This window comes from Eschrichtius robustus, chromosome 3 (assembly GCF_028021215.1).
Source record: "Eschrichtius robustus isolate mEscRob2 chromosome 3, mEscRob2.pri, whole genome shotgun sequence".
In the NCBI taxonomy this organism is placed as follows: Eukaryota; Metazoa; Chordata; class Mammalia; order Artiodactyla; family Eschrichtiidae; genus Eschrichtius; species Eschrichtius robustus.
The window spans coordinates 33,607,079-33,625,590 of record NC_090826.1 but is presented as its reverse complement, the minus strand read 5'-3'; the positions used below and the strand labels follow the sequence as shown (position 1 = coordinate 33,625,590).

At 41.4% G+C, this 18,512-nt stretch overlaps 1 protein-coding gene across 12 annotated transcripts in view; it reads left to right on the top strand.

Annotated features, from left to right (window-relative positions):
- The window catches only part of SCMH1 (Scm polycomb group protein homolog 1), a 203,093-nt gene that overhangs the window by 163,314 nt on the left and 21,267 nt on the right, over positions 1-18,512 (top strand). For all 12 annotated transcript variants that reach the window (XM_068539649.1, XM_068539638.1, XM_068539640.1 and 9 more), the window contains 3 exons: positions 343-469; positions 15,548-15,748; positions 17,900-18,091. In XM_068539649.1, coding sequence (XP_068395750.1) covers positions 343-469; positions 15,548-15,748; positions 17,900-18,091 — 520 coding nt within the window. The remainder of the gene's footprint in view (positions 1-342; positions 470-15,547; positions 15,749-17,899; positions 18,092-18,512) is intronic.

The following is an 18,512-nucleotide window of genomic DNA, read 5'->3' as shown; positions in this document are numbered from 1 at the left end:
ATATATAAGTTAGGTAAACAACAAGGTCCTACTGTATAGCACAGGGAACTATATTCAATATCTTATAATAACCTGTAATGGAAAAGAAACTGAAAAAGAATACATATATGTAAATATATAACTGAATCACTTTGCTGTACACCAGAAACTAACACAACATTGTAAATCAACTGTATAACAACTGTAAAAAAATCAACTATATATCAGCTATATATCAACTGTAAAACAGTCCCATCCACAAATGTATTTCAGTTTCATGGGTGAATTAAGTACTAAGAATAGAGGAATGAGAAGACAAGTTACCTATCATGGGTAGAAACTTTTCCCCATCCATTTTGACAGAGGAAACCTCGGACTTTGCTGAACCCACCACCCACCTCACCAACAACCAGCACCCCTGAACCGGATACCAGCACTGTACCCCAAGATGCTGCCACCATCCCCAGCTCAGCCATGCAGGCCCCCACAGGTAAGAGCAGATCACAGTATTAGCTGCAACAAGCCCCAGGCCCCAGTGTCTATACTTTCTCTTTTACTGCACCAATAATTAGCCCCCTATCCATTTATAAATCTAAATAGAATCTTAAAAAAAATTTTTTTTAACTTTGACATTTGAAATAACTTCAGAGAAACCTCCATTCTGTCAAAACAATCAAAGAAACTTGGGTAGATGTTCTGTGAACTCAGCGTTGGGGATCTGGGGCATGGGGGTGGGGTGGACATGGGGCCAGCACCAGGAGCTCCCTGGCCCAGTTTGTAATTATACCCATCCTTTCCAGTTTGGGGTGCTCCCACTTTAGTGATCCCTTCCAGAACCCTTCCAGCACTATAATAATTCTGCCACCACTCATATATGTATGACACTGCTCTGTTTTTTTTTAACGTCATTGATGGTGGCAAATCTTGGTGCTGTGAAAGTATTTCAGTGCATGTTTGATTCAAAGCAAAATCTGGTGACTAAAGTGGGTGCGTAACCACCTGGGTTGTGCGTATCTGTTCCCATTTCATAAACTATATATGGAGGAAACTCTGAAAGAGCTACCCCTTTAGAATAGATAAACATAGATATACAGCCTCCCTGTGGGGTAACTAAAAAGAACAATACTCATTTTTTTATGTGTGAATTAAGATACATGTGTGAAACCTTACTTTTGTTACTCCGCAGATACTCCATCTTCTTAGGGAAGTCTAAGCAATTGAAATGATCCCCGTGGAAGTTAGGGTAGTCGTTTTCTTAGGAGTTGAATTTGTCTCCACCCAAATCCTAGAATGTTAGCACTTGAAGGGAAGGCCAGCCATAGTTTCCTCCCCAAATAACCTTTGGAAAACAACAGAGCCTGCAGGTGGCATTTATGTCCAGCTCTAGTCAGGGTACTATCATGTGATTTCTCCAAATGTATCTTATGCATCTAGCCCCAGTTAGTTACTGGGTTTGCTTAGTCCAAAAGTGTCATTAGATTAGTGAACAAAGCTTAGGAGCTTTGCCCCTAAGCTCCATGGATGGGGAAGTAAAGATAGATGAACACCTTGGGGAAGATACTGATTACATTTTCCAGCCTCATGACATGCCCCCTAGATGCCTGTGTACCTTCTTGGTTTACTCCATATCATTCTAAATATCACTTAGGTGCCTGGATGCCTTTTCAACAAAACCTAGAAGATTCATAGCAGTGGGAGCTTCATGACTGTGCCTCACTCTTCGGTTTAAATGATGTAGACCATCTCTTCTGGCAGTCACGAAGCTGGCAGTCCCTCCCTTGGTCTGAATCTCATAGCCTAGGAAAAGTGACAACTTGACTTTGTACCCCTGTTTCCTGTTCTTGGCCAGGCTATCGCAGTCTTGACTGATCACTGTTTCACCATCCCAATTGGACCTTTGCTCTTTCTGTGTGACCTTGATGTCACTTCCTTTTCTGAGCCTCAGTTTCCATACCTGTACAATGATATGATTAGTCCAAGTTACCTCTATAGACCCTTCAAATGTTAACAATAAAAGCTAGGGACTTCCCTGGTGACGCAGTGTTTAAGAATCTGCCTGCCAAGGCGGGAGACATGGGTTCGAGCCCTGGTCCGGGAAGATCCTACATGCCGGGGAGCAACTAATCCCGTGCGCCACAACTACTGAGCCTGCGCTCTAGAGCCCGTGAGCCACAACTACTGAGCCTGTGCGCCTAGAGCCCATGCTCCACAACAAGAAAAGCCACTGCAATGAGAAGCCCATGCACTGCAATGAAGAGTAGCCCCCGCTCGCCGCAACTAGAGAAAGCCCACGTGCAGCCACAAAGACCCAATGCAGCCAAAAATTAATTAATTAATTTTTTTTTTTTTTAAAGCTATCATAGATTGAAAGCTGTGTGCTACACTATATCCTTTATTACCAACCTTTCGGGTTTTTTTTAACTGCACAACACTTTTTAAGAGTTATTTTGATCAGAGTTATATACATGCTGATAGTTTAAAGGAACAATAGGCCTACAAGAATTATTACAAAAACAAGACGAACAGTCCCCTCTATGCCCCTGTCATTTACTTCTCACCAAAGGCAATCACTTTTAATTTAGCTGATTCTTTTATTTATCTCCATATATGTAAGTGGAATGTTTATATTGCTTTTTTTTTTTTTTTTAGCTTGAGGCATTTTCAACTGACGACACACTTTAACTCTTCCTTTTCTTTTTCTTTGGCAACCCAGGATTTAACTCTTCATCTCCTTGCCCGTTACCCACCCACACATACTTCCCTATCTTAATACTATGATATTATAATTTTGATTAGATTGAAATTCATTAATTTGTATTGTAACTTGTTATAGGCTATTCTCAACTGAACCATAGAGTACTATGATTACTTTTCCTTTATTGTACAAAATTTTGTTTTAGAGTAAATCCTGATTTCTTTGTTATGTGTTTATTTTGCTATATACTTATTAACTCAACCTTAAACTCTCTTACTGCCGTATACATCTTTCTTTATGTTCAAGCACGTTTTATAGTCTATCCATTTCAAACTCTAAAAGAAATCTCTCCTGGAGCCTTCTGAGTTCCTTGACAACCTCTTCACCTCTCTTACGTGTTATCCCCAGTTTGCTCCTTCCCACATCTTTATTTTCCCATGTAATCTTTCTTAAATTTTTATCTTTAGTTTTGTGTGAAACCTGTTTATTCCCTTTGAAGCTTCTCTTCATCCCCATTATTCTGAAATTTCACCTAGGATGTATTTTTACCTACCATGTGGACACATAGTGTGCCTATTCCATTATTTGATTTCTTGAAACTTTCTTAAATTCATCAGTGATTTTCTCCCACTTTTTCTCTATTCACTCTTCCTGGCATACATGTTATTCAGATGTTGAACCTCCTGAAGTCGTCCTCTATATTCTTGACCCTCTTTATTCTTATTCCTATTCTCTTTGTCTTTTTGCTCAACTTTCTTCAAGCTTTCCTCAACTCTGTCCTCTAAACTTTGTATTGAGTTTCTTGTTCCTGGCATTTTGCTTGTAAAAGTATCATTATTTATTACTCTAGTGGCATTTTCCGAAGGGTATTTGGTAGAAAACCAGTCCTGCAAAATGCTCTGCTTAAAGGGATTTTACATACATTTAGGAATTTGGTCACATACATTTAGGAAAGGCTTACACTCTGCTTACCCACTCTTGGATGTTTGCATCTGCTATGAAGAACTCTTTTTTGTTTTCTGAACTTTTTACTAGACTGTTTTTTTTTTTAAGTACAGGAGATACAGAGCTTTCCCGTATACCCCCTGCTCCCACACATGCACAGCCTTCTCCATTACCAACATCCCCCCCCCCGCACCGAGCGGTATGTTTGTTTCAATTGATGAACCTGCACTGACACATCATTATCACCCAAGGTCCATAGTTTACCTTAGAGTTCTCTCTTGGTGTTGTACTTTCTATGGATTTTGACAAATATATAATGACATGTATCCACCATTATAGGATCCTACAAAATAATTTAACTGCCCTAAAAATCCTTTGTGCTCTGCCTATTCATTCTTTCCTCCCCACTAATCTCTGGCAACCACTGACCTTTTTACTGTCTTTATAATTTTGCCTTTTCCAGAATGTCATAAAGTTGAAATCATTCAGTATGTAGTCTTTTCAGATTGGCCTTTTCACTTAGTAGTGTACATTTAAATTTCCTCTGTGCCTTTTCATGGCTTGATAGTTCTTTTTTGTTTGTTTGTTTGGTTTTTTTTAGTGCTGAATAACAACATACCATTGTCTGGCTATACCAATAGTTTATTTATCCGTTCACCTACTGAAGGACATCTTGGTTGTTTCCAAGTTTTGGCAACTATGAATTAAGCGGCTATAAACATTCATGTGCAGGTTTTAGCGTGGACATAAGTTTTCACTTCCTTTGGGTAAATACCAAGGAATGCGATTTCTGGATCACATAGTAAGAGTATATTTGGTTATGTAAGAAATTGTCAAACTGTCTTCAAAGTGGCTGTATCATTTTGCATTCCAACCAGCAGTGAATGAGCGTTCATTTGTTGCTCCACATTCTCGCCAGCATTTGCATCTGGCGTCAGTGTTCTGGATTTGGGCCATTCTAATAGGTATATAGTAATATTTCATTGTTGTTTTAATTTGCATATCTCTAATGACATGTAGAGTAGAGCATCTTTTCGTATACCTATTTTCCAATTGTGTATCTTCTTTGGTGAGGTGTCTGTTAACAACTTTGGCGCATATTTTAATCAGGTTGTTTGTTTTCTAATTGCTGAGTTTTTAAGAGTTCTTTGTGTATTTAGATAACAGTCCTTTATCAGATCTGTCTTTTGCAAATAATTTCTCCCAATCTGTATCCTGTCTTCTCACTCTCTTGACATTGTCTTTCACAGAGCAGAAGGTTTTGATTTTAATGAGTCCAGCCTATCAATTATTTCTTTCATGGATCCTGCCTTTGGTGTTATATCTGAAGTCATTGGCATACCCAAGGTCATCTTGGTTTTCTCCTATATTACCTTCTAGGAGTTTTATAGTTTTGAATTTTACATTTAGGTCTGTGATCTATTTTGAGTTAATTTTTGTGAGGGGTGTAAAGTCTATGTCTACATTCCTTTTTTTGCATGTGGCTATCCAGTTGTTTCAGTACCATTTGTTGAAAAGACTGTCTTTGCTCCATTCTATTGCCTTTGCTCCTTTGTCAAAGATCAGTTGACTGTATTTGTGTGGGACTATTTCTGGGCTCTCTATTCTGTTCCATTGATTTGTCTGTTCTTTTACCAATACCGTACTGTCTTGAAGTTGGGTAGTGTCAGTCCTCCAACTTTGTTCTTTCCCTTCAATATTGTGTTGGCTCTTCAGGGTTTTTCCCTCTCCATATAAACATTAGAATCAGTTTGTTGATAGCCACAAAATAACTTGCTGGGATTTTGATTGGGATTGCCTTGAGTCTATAGATCAAGTTGGGAAGAATGGACATCTTGACAGTATTTTCTTATCCATGAACATGGGGATATCTCTCCATTTATTTAGTTCTTTCTTGATTTCGTTTATCAGAGTTTTGTAGTTTTCTTCATATAAATCTTGTACGTATTTTGTTAGATTTATACCTAAGTATTTTATTTTTGAAGGTGCTAAGGTAAATGGTATTGTTTTTAATTTCAAATTCCACCTATTCATTGCTGTTATATATGAAAGTGATTGACTTTTGTGTATTAACCTTATACTCTGCAGTCTTGCTATAACTGCTTATTAGTTCCAGGAATTTTTTTTGTCAATGCTTTTGCATTCTCTACATAGACAATCATGTCTTCTACAGATAAAGGGAGTTTTATTTCTTCCTTCCCAAACTGTACACCTTTCATTTCCTTTTCTTGTCTTATTACATTAGTTAGGACTTCTAGTACAATGTGGAAAACTCGTGGTAAGAGAGAACATCCTTACCTTGTTCCTGATCTTAGTGGGAAAGCTTCTAGTTTCTCACCATTAAGTATGATGTTAGCTGTAGGGTTTTTGTTGATGTTATTTATGAAGTTGAGGAAGTTTCCCTCTCTTCCTAGTTTGCTGAGAGTTTCCATCATGAATGGGTCTTGGATTCTGTCAAATGTTTTTTCTGCATCTATTGATATCATGGGATATTTCTTCTTTAGTTTGTTGATGTGATGGATTACATTGATTTTCAAATGTTGAATCAGTTTTACATACCTGGGATAAACCCCATTTGGTTGTAGTTTATAATTCTTTTTATATATTGTTGAATTCAATTTGCTCGTATTTTAAGGATTTTTGCATGTATGTTCATGAGAGATATTGGTCTGTAATTTTCTTTTCTCATGAAGTCATTGTCTGGTTTTGGTATTAGGGTAATGCTGGCCTCATACAATGAGTTAAGAAGTATTTTCTCTGCTTCTGTTTTCTGAAAGAGATTATAGAGAATTGGTAAAATGCATTTTTAAATGTTTGGTGGAATTCTGGTGAATCCATCTGAGCCAGATGCTTTCTATTTTGGAAGGTGATTAATTACTGATTCAGTTTCTTTAATAAATATAGGTCTATTCAGATTGTCTTTTTCTTTTTGTGTGAGTTTTGGTAGATTGTGTCTTTCACCGCATTGGTCCATTTCATCTAGATTATCAAATTTGTCAGCATAGAATTATTCATAGTATTCCTTATATTACCCTTTTAATGACCATGGATCTGTAGTGATCCATGTAGTGATCCATCTCTTTCATGTCTGATATTAGTAATTTGTGTCATCTCTCTTTTTTCTTATTAGCATGTCTAAAGGCTTATCAATTTTTTTGATCTTTTTAGGGAAGCAGCTTTTGGTTTCATTGATTTTTCTCTGTTGACTTCCTGTTTTCAATTTCATTGATTTGTGCTCTAATTTTTATTATTTCTTTTCTTATGCTTACTTTGGATTTAATTTGCTCTTCTTTTTCTAATTTCCTGAAGTGGAAGCTTAGATTATTGGCTTTGGATCTTTCTTCTTTTATAGCGTATGCATTCAATGGTATAAATTTCCCTCTATTCACTGCTTTGGCTGTATCCCACACATTTTGATACGTTATAGTTTCATTTTCATTTAGTTCAAAATATTTTTAAATTTCTCTTGAGATTTCTTCTTTGACCCATGTGTTATTTAGAAATGTGTTGTTTAAGCTCCAGGTATTTAGGGATTTTTCACTTATCTTTCTGTTACTGATTTCTGGTTTTATTCCATTGTGGTCTAAGAACAGACATAGTATAAGATTTCTGCTCTTTTAAATTTGTTAAGGTGTGTTTTATGGCCCAGAATGTGGTCTGTCTTGGTGTATGTTCCATGTGAGCTTGAGAAGAATGTGTGTTCTGCTGTTGTTGGGTGAAGTAGCCTCTAATATCAATTATATCCAGTTTATTTATGGTGCTGTTGAGTTCAGCAGTGTCCTTACTGCCTGCTGAATCTGTCCATTTCTGATAGAGGGATGTCAAAGTGTCCAACTGTAATAGTGGATTCACCTATTTCTCCTTGCAGTTCTATCAATTTTTGCCTCCTGTATTTTGATACTCTGTTGTTAGGTGCATACACAGTAAGGACTGACATGTCTTCTTAGGTATTTGACCTTTATATCATGTAATGCCCCTCTTTATCTGTGATAACTTTCCTTGCTCTGAAATCTGCTCTGTCTGAAATTAATACAGCTACTCCCACTTTCCTTTGATTAGTGTTAGCATGGCATATCTTTCTCCATCCCTTTACTTTTAATCTATATGTGTCTTTATATTTAAAGTGGTTTCTTATAAACAACATAGAGTTGGGTCTTGTTTTTTGATCCAGTTTGAGAATCTCTTTCTTTTAACTGGTTTATTTAGACCATTGACATCTAAAATGATTATTGATATAGTTGGATAAGTATCTACCATAATTGTTACAGTTTTTTATATTTTTGCCTTTGTAATTTGTTCCTGTTTTTGTCTTCCACTCTTTTTCTGCCTTTCGTGGTTTTAACTGAGCATTTTATATGATTCCACTTTTTCTCCTTTCTCAGCATATCAGTTATATTTCTTTTTTTACTGTTTTAAATGATTACCCTTGAGTTTGCAAATAACATTGTAACTAATCCAAGTCTGTTTTCAAATAACACTATACCACTTCACAGATATAATAAGAATCCTAATTCCTCCTTTCCATCCTTTGTATGATTACTGTCATTCATTTCACTTAGACATAAGTATGTATAAGCATGTACATGTATATATACATAAGCATACACAAGTACATCATTGCTATTTTTATTTTGAACAAACTGTTATCTGTTAGATCAGTTAAGAATGAGGGGAATTCCCTGGCGGTCCTGTGGTTAAGACTTCACCTTCCAATGCAGAGGGTGTGGGTTCAATCACTGGTTGGGGAGCTAAGATCCCACATGCCTTGTGGCCAAAAAACCAAAACATAAAACAGAAGCAATATTGTAACAAATTCAATAAAAACTTTAAAAATGGTCCATGTCAAAAAAAAATCTTAAAAAAAAAAAAAAGAATGTGAAAAATAAGTTCTTATTTTGCCTTCACCTATTCCGTCTCTGATGCTCTTTCCTTTGTGTAGAGCCAAGTTTCTGACCTATGTTATTTTCCTTCTCTCTAAGGAATTCCTTTAACATTTCTTGCAGGGCAGATCTACAGGCAACAAACTCCATCAGTTTTTCTTTGTCTGAGAAAGTTGTTTTGTTTTGTTTATAAATTTATTTATTTATTTATTTATTTTTGGCTGTGTTGGGTCTTCATTGCTGCGCACGGGCTTTCTCTAGTTGCGGTGAGCAGGGGCTACTCTTCGTTGCTTTGTGAGGGCTTCTCATTGCGGTGGCTTCTCTTGTTGCAGAGCATGGGCTCTAGGCGCACAGGCTTCAGTAGTTGTGCACGCGGGCTCAGTAGTTGTGGCTCGCGGGCCCTAGAGTGCAGGCTCAGTAGTTGTGGCACACGGGCTTAGTTGCTCTGCGGCATGTGGGATCTTCCCGGACCAGGGCTCGAACCCATGTCCCCTGCATCGGCAAGCGGATTCTTTTTTTTTTTTTTTTTAATTAATTAACTTATTTATTTATTTTTGGCTGTGTTGGGTCTTCGTTTCTGTGTGTGGGCTTTCTCTCGTTGCGGCGAGCGGGGGCCACTCTTCATCGCGGTGCGCGGGCCTCTCACTGTCGTGGCCTCTCTTGTTGCGGAGCACAGGCTCCAGACGCGCAGGCTCAGTAGTTGTGGCTCACGGGCTTTGTTGCTCCGCGGCATGTGGGATCTTCCCAGACCAGGGCTCGAACCCGTGTCCCCTGCATTGGCAGGCAGACTCTCAACCACTGCACCACCAGGGAAGCCCCGGCAGGTGGATTCTTAACCACTGCGCCACCAGGGAAGTCCCAGAGAAAGTTTTTGTCTCTCCTTCACTTTAATTTTTCAAGGGACAGAATTCTAAGTGGGTGGGTGTTTTCTCTCAACGCTTTAAATATTCCACTCCCTTCTCTTCTTGCTCACATGGTTTCTAAGGATGTAATTTTTTATTGCTGCTCCTCTATAGGTAAGACGGTTTTTTCCTCTGAAATCTTTCAAGATTTTTCATCTTTGATTTTCTGCATTTTTTAGTGTAATATGCCTAGATGTAGTTTTTTTGTGTCATTTATCCTGTTTGGTGTTCTCTGACCTTCCTAGATCTGTGCTTTCGTGTCTGACATTAATTTAGGGAAATTCTCTGTCATTATTGCTTCAAATATTTCTTCTATTCCTTTCTTTCTTCTCCTTCTGGTATTCCCATTATGTGTATGTTACTCCTTTTGTAGTTGTCCCACAGTTCTTGGACACCCAGTCTATGGAGGTAGAGGCTTTTTTTTTCAGTCTTCTTTTTTCTTTGCTTTTCAGTTTTGGAAGTTTCTATTGAGATGTCCTCAAGTTCAGTGATTCTTCCCTTGGCTGTGTCCAGTCTACTAATTAGCCCATCAAAGGCATTCTTCATTTCTGTTACAGTGTTTTTGATCTCTAGCATTGATTTTTTATTTTCTTAGAATTTCCATCTTTCTGCATACATTGTCCATCTGTTTTGCATGCTGTCTGCTTTATCTATTAGAACACTTAGCATATTAATCATAGTTGTTTTAAATTTTTAATCTAATAATTCCAACATCCCTGCCATGCCTGAGTCTAGTTCTGATGCTTGCTCTGTCTCTGCAAACTTCATTTTTTTGCCTTTTAGTTTACCTTATAAATAGGTCTTTAGTAATATAATGGTAAGGTATGAGGGGAGGATAAGTATTCTATAGTCCTATGATTAGGTCTCAGTCTTACGGTGAGACTGTGCTGTTGGACTGTGAACTTTACCAGTGCTTCTTAGTCCCCCTCATGCCCCTTAAATGGGGCAGGATGGCTGGAGGGGGCTGCAGTTGGTTATTTCCCTTCCCCCAGGTAGCTTAAGCTCTGATCAAATCCCAGCGGATTAAGTTCTGGTAAAATAATTTCTCCTGAGGGTAGGCCTTGTTAAGAAGGACAGAATGCTCTGGCATATTTTTAAATGGCTCCTTTTCCCCCCTCCCCCTGCTGGAAGCATGAGGGGATTTTTCTCCGATATTCACTGTGAGAACCTGGTCGAGCTTCTGGAGGTAAAACTCACAAAAGTGTGGGACCACCCCCACCCCATGAGTGGATCCCCCCTGGAGTTTTTAACTCTTCAACTTGTTCACGCTGAGCTTCCAGTAGGAATTCTATAGTTTAGATTTTCCTACCTCTGCACTAGTTCCTGTGGCGGCTTCTTTTTAGTAAACTGTGAGTCTCTGTATTCACCGGTCTGTCTCTTGGTGGGGAGCAGCAGTTTGCCCTGTGACCTCAGTTCTCTGATGGATCTAAAAAGGATAGTTGATTTTTCAGGTTGTTCAGCTTTATACTTCTTGTCAGGATGAAGTGGCTACTTCCAAGTTCCTTCCACGCTGGACCCTTCTCTGAATCTTTTTTTCAGCCTCTAATTCTGATACCACGGATGCAGTAGAAAACCAAAACATGACAATATACAAAAATGTCTTTATGACCTTAAGATTGGGAAGGATTTTTAAAATAAGACAATAAGCATAAATTAGAAAAAGTATATAACCTTTATATTCCTGGAAAAGGTAATATCAGTATACTCAGCTGCACTATAACTGCAGCAGAGGCAGCTCATCTCTCTTCCACATCGCATCAGTTGAGGTGGTTCAACTGGGGCTGTTGGATCCACTTCCAAGATGATCCATTCATGCGGCTACAAAATTGGTGCTGGCCGTTGGTTCTTCTCTGCACGGATATCTCCAAAAGGTATCCTGGGCTTCCTCATCCCAGGGTGACTTGATTCCAAGAGCAAGCGTCTCAAGAAACAGGAAGTGGAGGCTACCATTTTCTTAAGGCTTGAGCCCCCAAATCAACAGAGCATCATTCCCATCATATTCTATTGATCAAGTGGTCACAGAGCCCAGATTCAAGAGAAGGGGAGTAGACCCCACATCTTGCTGGGAGGAGGGTCAAAGAATTATGGACCATGTTTTAAAACCACCTCAGTCCACTTTCTGGACGTAAGTAATTTACATTTTTCCCACTTGGAAAATTTATTCTTCCCCTTGCAAGATTCCCCATTAAAGGTCTCATCCCTTTACAACATTGGGCTCCAGATCTGGCATCTCATCATCTAAGTCAGATCCAGGTGCAAATGAGACCTCTCAGGTGCAGTTTCTCAGATATAGCTCCTTGAGTGTAGTTCTTCTCAGACCGAAGACCTGTGACCTAAAGAAACATGTTGTCTACTCCCCACATATCCAGCATACGGTGATGGGGTAGGCATAGGATAACTTATAGATACGTTCGTTCAAAGGGGAAAAAACCTGGAGGCACATAGCAGTCACTGCTTTATAGAAATTCTGAAATCCAGCTGGGCATATGTTGCCAATTCCTTAATTAGATCCAATACTGCTCTCTGGGAGTTGTTTCCATGGCTCTTTGGTTTTGTCCTCTGAATCATCCTTCCTTTTCCATAGGAAACCTGAGATTGCCTTCTCAGTCTTCCTCCCGATTGTAAAAGGTTGGGGGTCCAGAGAATTCTTTTCATTTTGTACCATCTCTGTCCCTTTTAGTCTGAGCTAGCAATGCTTCTGCCAGAATGATTCTCTTAGAAACTTGAGAATAGAAGCCTAAAAGGTCTTAAGAAGGCTGTCAGTGAGGGGGCTTAAAGGAAAGTGAGGAAAATCTTATTAGAAGATGGCGGACAGAAGAAACCTGCTAGGTAGTGATGGAAGGTCTGATAACACTGCCACCTGCAGTAACATGGAACTAGGAAATGTACCTGATGAACTCAGTGAAATATAAGGAGATGTCCAGACAAAGTAATGAAGTGCCACCTGGCTTCTCACTGCCTATGATAAAAATGCAAGATGAGAGAGATGAGCTTAAAAAAAAAACATAACAAATAAAAAAGTCCAGGACTCACAGTCTGGAAATGCTTCTCATTTCCAGTCTCTCCAGAAGGCAAATAGTTCTAAGTTAAGAAAGGGTCAAATCCAGAATGGGACAATAAAAATCTTCCGTTAAGATGTCAGAATGATTTAAGACTATGCTTCATAGCCTCTTTCAGACCAAAAGGCCCTCTAAAAATCGTAAGGGCAAGTCTCGCAGATACTCTTCCATGAACAATAGATTTTTACGAATCTTAAGGGCATTGTCTCACAGCAGCTGTACAGGAAGCCCAAAGTAGAGAAGGTCTTATCTTCAAGAGATTTGTGATTGTGGCTTTTAGCTAATGAAGTAAATTTCAGTAGTATTCATAGAAAACCCCCCAAGTTTCATTCTGGTGGAAGCATTGCCACCTCAGACTAATATAGCACCAGAGACAGTGGAAAATAGACTAGTACAGAATCCTTTAGACCCCAACCTTTTACAGGCTTCTATTCAAGGCCCTTTCAGCTTCACTCACATTCTTTCTGTGGCCTTTTATGCTTCTTTCTGCTTCCCAGTCCCAAAGCTAATGTCATGTGTGTTGGACTTTTGTTACTGTAGCACCCTATTTCTGATACCACATTGTGTTCCAGTAATCTTTTGCTACATAACAAACCACTACGAAACTTCATGGCTTAAAACAACAATGTGGGCAGTGCTGGGTGGCAACAGCTGGTCTCTCTTCCCTGCAGTGTCAGCTGTGGTGGCTTGACCAGGACTGGAGGATCCGCTTCCACCACAGGGCTGACAGGTTGGCTCTGGCTGTTGGTTTCTCTCCATATGGACCTCGCCACTGTGTGGCTTTGCCTCCTCACACATGCCAGTTGGGTTCCAAGAGTGAACGTCCCAAGAAAGAAGAAGTGGAAACTGCCAGTTTCTTAAGCCCTGGGTCCAGAAACTGGCACAGTGTCATTTCCACCATAGTTTATTGGTCAAGTATCACAGAGATCAGTGGAAGGAATGTCAAAGAGTCTGGGAACTACGGTCTTTGGAAGGTTTTATCCTTTGGCTTTTGTATTTCACCCTTTAATCCATATAGAATTTTTTTTTTAAAATCATCACTGAACTGGTTATATTTTTTCCTTTTTATGTGCTTTAATTAAGTAAAATTTACATACAGTGAAATGTACACATCTTAATATACAATTTGATGAGTTTTAATTAATGTAAGCAGCCATGTAGCCACAGCCCCAGTCAAGATAAGAGTCATTTCTACCACCCTGGAGTTACCTCATGCCTCCTCACAGTCAGTCTTCACTCTCACCTTTATTCTGATTTCTGTCACCATAGGTTAGATTTTCCTGTTCCTGAAATTAATGTATAAATGGAATCAGATTGTGTGTACTAGTTTGTATTTGGTTTCTTTCGCTCAGAATAATGTTTTGAGAAGCATTCTGTCAATAGTTCATTCTTTTTTACTGCCAGGTGGTATTCCAGTAAATAAATATACCACAATTTGTATATCTGTTCTCTTGTTGATGGGCATATGGGTTGGTTCTAGTTTGGGGCTATTATGACTAACCTGCTATGAACATTTTAATAAGTGTCTTTTCACAGACATAATGTTTTCACTTATTTTCATTACTCTTTTCTCTTTGAGTTCCTCATTTTTATTTGTTTTGTTTTCAATGAAAGAGTCATATTATGACATGGAAATTCTAACCATTTCTTAACAGACTTCAGCCAATTCTTCTTTTACTAAGTCTACCTTCACACCGACCTGCAGGGGGCCCCTGCCCGTTCTTGAGCCTTTTGTGAATTACAAGATGGAGCAGCTTGGCTCTCATCATTCCCCACTCTTGGTTAAGGATTCAGCGTTCTTGGGTCTGCTGAGTCAATTGCTACTTTGTCACTCTGCTTTCCAGCTTCCGGAATTTTAAGTCGTCTCCTTTCTTGTTATCTGGCTCATTTTAGTGGGTTTTAAGAGAAAAAAAGAGTTAAGTCTATATTTCAATGCATCTTGTTTACCCTTTTCTTTTTTTTCCTTTCTTTTTCAGCCGTCACCTTCCACATCCTGCCTCTCTCTTTTTGTTTTCTTCTCTCCATCTTGCTTCCCCTTAGATTTAGAATGACGACGGTGGAAGAATCCTCAGACAGCATCTGGCTCAGCCCCTCCATTTTGTGGATGGCAAACCTGAGGCCCAAAGAGGACAGTAGTCCATCCACAGCCCACACAGCTACTGCTCTTATCTTTTTACCTTTAATAACAAAAGAGACTTTTTGCCCTCCTGCCCTTCAGTTAGTGAGCCAGGACAGTGTGAAGAAGCAGAGTTACCCCCTACTCAAGTGGAAGCCTAGAAGTCAGGTCAGCAGAAGGAATGCCGTAGCTGGCCAGGCAGCTGCGGGTCCTCTCTGGAGACCAAGAAGCAAGTCTGGGTAGGACTGCCTCTTTCTTCCGTGCTCGCCCTGCCTCTGCCCTAGCACAGTGCCAGGTGGGAGGTTGCAATTAGGAGAGTGCCCAACTGTCTTGACAGGAGAAACTACTGAAACAGAGAAATACATAGGTGGGACCCTCAGGTCCTTTGCATGTTTTTCTTTATTCCAGTTTTCTTCTATTTTCGCTACTTTCTTTGAGCCTTTCTTCTGTTTTCACTACGTTCTTTGAGTGTCGATGTAGAAGATAACAAAGGGACTCTAAGGCCCAGAACGGAAGGCAAGGCAAGTGACTGGTGGTTTGACCACTCTTAAGTCCAAAACCAAACACACACAAGCACTAACATTGCCAGAGGCCCCAGCTCCGTACACAGAGCATGTAAGAGATACCAAGAATATGTAAGGCAACCAAGGACCGAAAATGAAAGTACATACATCTGGAAAATTGCTTAGATCTTCTTTTCAGTGTACGGAAGACAAAGTGCAAGTTCTGTGCCTTGGCTGGTCTGGGCTGTTCTCCCAGCAGGCTGCGTTCCCAGAGCTTTGGTCATGCAGTTTGGGCTGGCAGCAGCTGGGTACAGCCACCCTCTACCCCCTCCCACGGTGTTTCACAGCTTAGCAGCTGGGAATCCTGTAGAGACCAGAGCCAGGGTATGAAAGACGAAGAGAGCACTGTTGCCTGACTTCTCTACCCTGGATACTCTATAAGCTGCTTTGATTCTTTGTCTCCTGCAGTTTGTATTTACTTGAACAAGAATGGCAGCACAGGCCCCCACTTAGATAAGAAGAAGGTCCAGCAGCTCCCTGACCATTTTGGGCCAGCCCAAGCCTCCGTGGTGTTGCAGCAGGCTGTGCAGGCTTGCATCGACTGTGCTTATCACCAGAAAACCGTCTTCGGCTTCCTCAAACAGGGTCACGGTGGTGCAGTTATCTCAGGTAAGCGCCCCTGGGCTGGTGTGGCTCCTAGTCAGAGGGGCGGGCCTTTTCAAGTGACTAATTTCTAGCAAGGCATCCTGGTTTCTACTTCACACCTGTAGGCTCTGGAGAAATATGAAAGTATTCCATTTCTCAGAGAGTCATCATTTTCAACTCCCAGAGCCCCTCCAGGTCTTCTGCATATCGCTGCCAAGTAGAATACCCACGCAGACTCTGTCTCCCTGCCTAGCCTCTCCCATACAGAAAGTATATGGCTGTGTTGCTTTAAAGATGATCACAAGAAAAAATCCAGAGGAGGCTGTATTGTGGAAACAGTAGAGTTTCTCCAGACTGCCATAGCCTCCTAGCTGGCTTCAGGGAACCACAGAACTCTTCTCTCATTCTTTTGACTCCTTAGCTTCCCAGTCCTAAGCCAGCCCTGATACAGGGGAATTGAATCTCAGGGCAGAGTGGGAAGAATCATCCCTCTCTTTCCCGCTATGAGAGTTTGAGTCAGTTGCACAGCGTATGGTTTTTTGGTTTGTTTGTTTTCACTGAGAATAGTCACTTTTTCTGCTGTGCCCTGCTCTGTTTCAGTTTTCCTAAGTCCAAAACCCCATTCTTTACCCACCAAACCTGTGAAGACTTGACCTAGAGCCTTTCAACCTTTTTTTTTTTTTTAATAAATTTATTTTATTTATTTATTTATTTTTGGCTGCGTTGGGTCTTCATTGCTGCATGTGGGCTTTCTCTAGTTGCGGCGAGCGGGGGCTACTCTTCACTGCGGTGCACGGGCTTCTCACTGCGGTGGCTTCTCTTGTTGCGGAGCACGAGCTCTAGGCGTGCGGGCTTCAGTAGTTGTGGGTCTCGGGCTCTAGAGCACAGGCTCAGTAGTTGTGGCGCACGGGCTTAGTTGCTCCGTGGCATGTGGGGTCTTCCCGGACCAGGCCTCGAACCCGTGTCCCCTGCATTGGCAGGCGGATTCTTAACCACTGCGCCACCAGGGAAGCCCCAGCCTTTCAGTCTTAATTGTACACTACTCCATAATCTCCTGCCCCTGCCCTCTAACTAGTTGCAGTATCCAGCCTCAGGAAACCCAGCTGACATGGAAGACCCCATAAATACCACTTTTTAGCAAACATTCATTGAGTCCTTACTCTGTGTTAGAGGTTATTGCCAGACACTGGCCAGGGGAAGGGAAGAAAAGAAGAGGACATGCTCAGGCTCTGCCCTGATGGAAAAGAAAGACTAGCTCACAGCTAACTGTGGGAGGTGTTATAATATGTGAGAAATGCATGCAGGGCGGTGTGGGAGCCCGGACGAGGGAGTAATTGGCTGCATGGAGGATGGGGGCAGGCAGGGAAGGAATTGCTATAAAAGGCTGAAAACTGCATGGGAAATCAAGCCTCCCTTTCCTTCTGAGGCTGAGGCCTCTGCCCGGCCTCTCCTTTGCTTCTGTGCAGCAGTCTACAGGCACCTGGCTTTCTTTACGACTTTTCTTTAGCAGCTCTCACCCACCTTCTCTAGGGTTCTTCCTCTGCCCCAAAACTGGTTCCTGAGAATGACCTATCTCCCCATTTCCTTCCTGCCCTCAGAGACAGATGTAGAGGCCTTTTGCTTGTTAAGGATTATACAGATACATTTTGAATAGAAATAGGTGGGGAGTTTAAAAAAAAGAAAAACAGGCATGGAATAGTTCCAAATGTTGCCGAAATTCTAGTTGCCCTTATCCAGATCAGATTGTACGCCTCAGCCATTGCTGGCAATAGCTGTATTCTCCTCTTCTGCCCAGCTTCTCTGTTCTTGGGCAGTTCTTATGGAAATGGAACCCCAAGTGAACAGATTTCCTGGAGGAGGCCCAGCCAACTGATGGAGCAGATAGAATTATGTTCACAGTTGTTTCACAGGCTGAGTAAAATCATTCCAGAGCCCCAGGTGCAACAGACCTGCCCTGGCCACTCCCATCATTGCAAGCCCTGGAGTTGGAGGCAAAAATCAAACCCTCAAGGGAGGGAGGGGAGGGGAAGGGAAGGAGGGAGGAAACCTGGGCACCGATTGCCTCTGTGTAACCAGGGAAGCCTGAGGCAAGCAGTGGGCTGGACTCCTCCTGCCCTGCCTGCGCTGCTGAGCTGAGGAGCTGACGTGCTCAGCCCTGTTTGCTTAACTCCACAGCCGTGTTTGACCGCGAGCAGCACACCCTCAACCTCCCAGCAGTCAACAGCATCACCTACGTCCTCCGCTTCCTGGAGAAACTCTGCCACAACCTTCGCAGTGACAATCTGTTTGGCAACCAGCCCTTTACACAGACTCACTTGTCACTCACCACCACAGAGTACAGCCACAGCCACGACAGGTACCTACCAGGTAGGAGCTGGGACGGGGTCTGGGCTAAGAAAGGGGGGCAGGGTAGTAGCGGTAGCAGCAGCAGCGAGGGCCCAGGGCCAGGCCCTCAGATCTGCTAGCCTGGCACCTACTACCCCAAGATCTGGTTTTCTGTCCCTTAACTTTGCCGTGTCTGGCACTTTTTGGTCTCCTCTCACCTTTACTGTCTCTTCAGGATTTTGTCTCCTATCTTTAGGATTAACCCTCTTTCCTCTGGATTTTTATCCCTAAAAAAATGGTGGTTCATGATTCTCCTGAATCTGTATGTGGAGCCACCGTGAAGTCACAAGACATCTCCCCGTGTGAATCTGGCAGCAAAGGCCTAACACAGAACTCCCTTGCCAGCGGGAAGGTTTAGTCTCAGGCTACAGATTGAGAAATTTGCTCCCGGGTGATTGGCCAT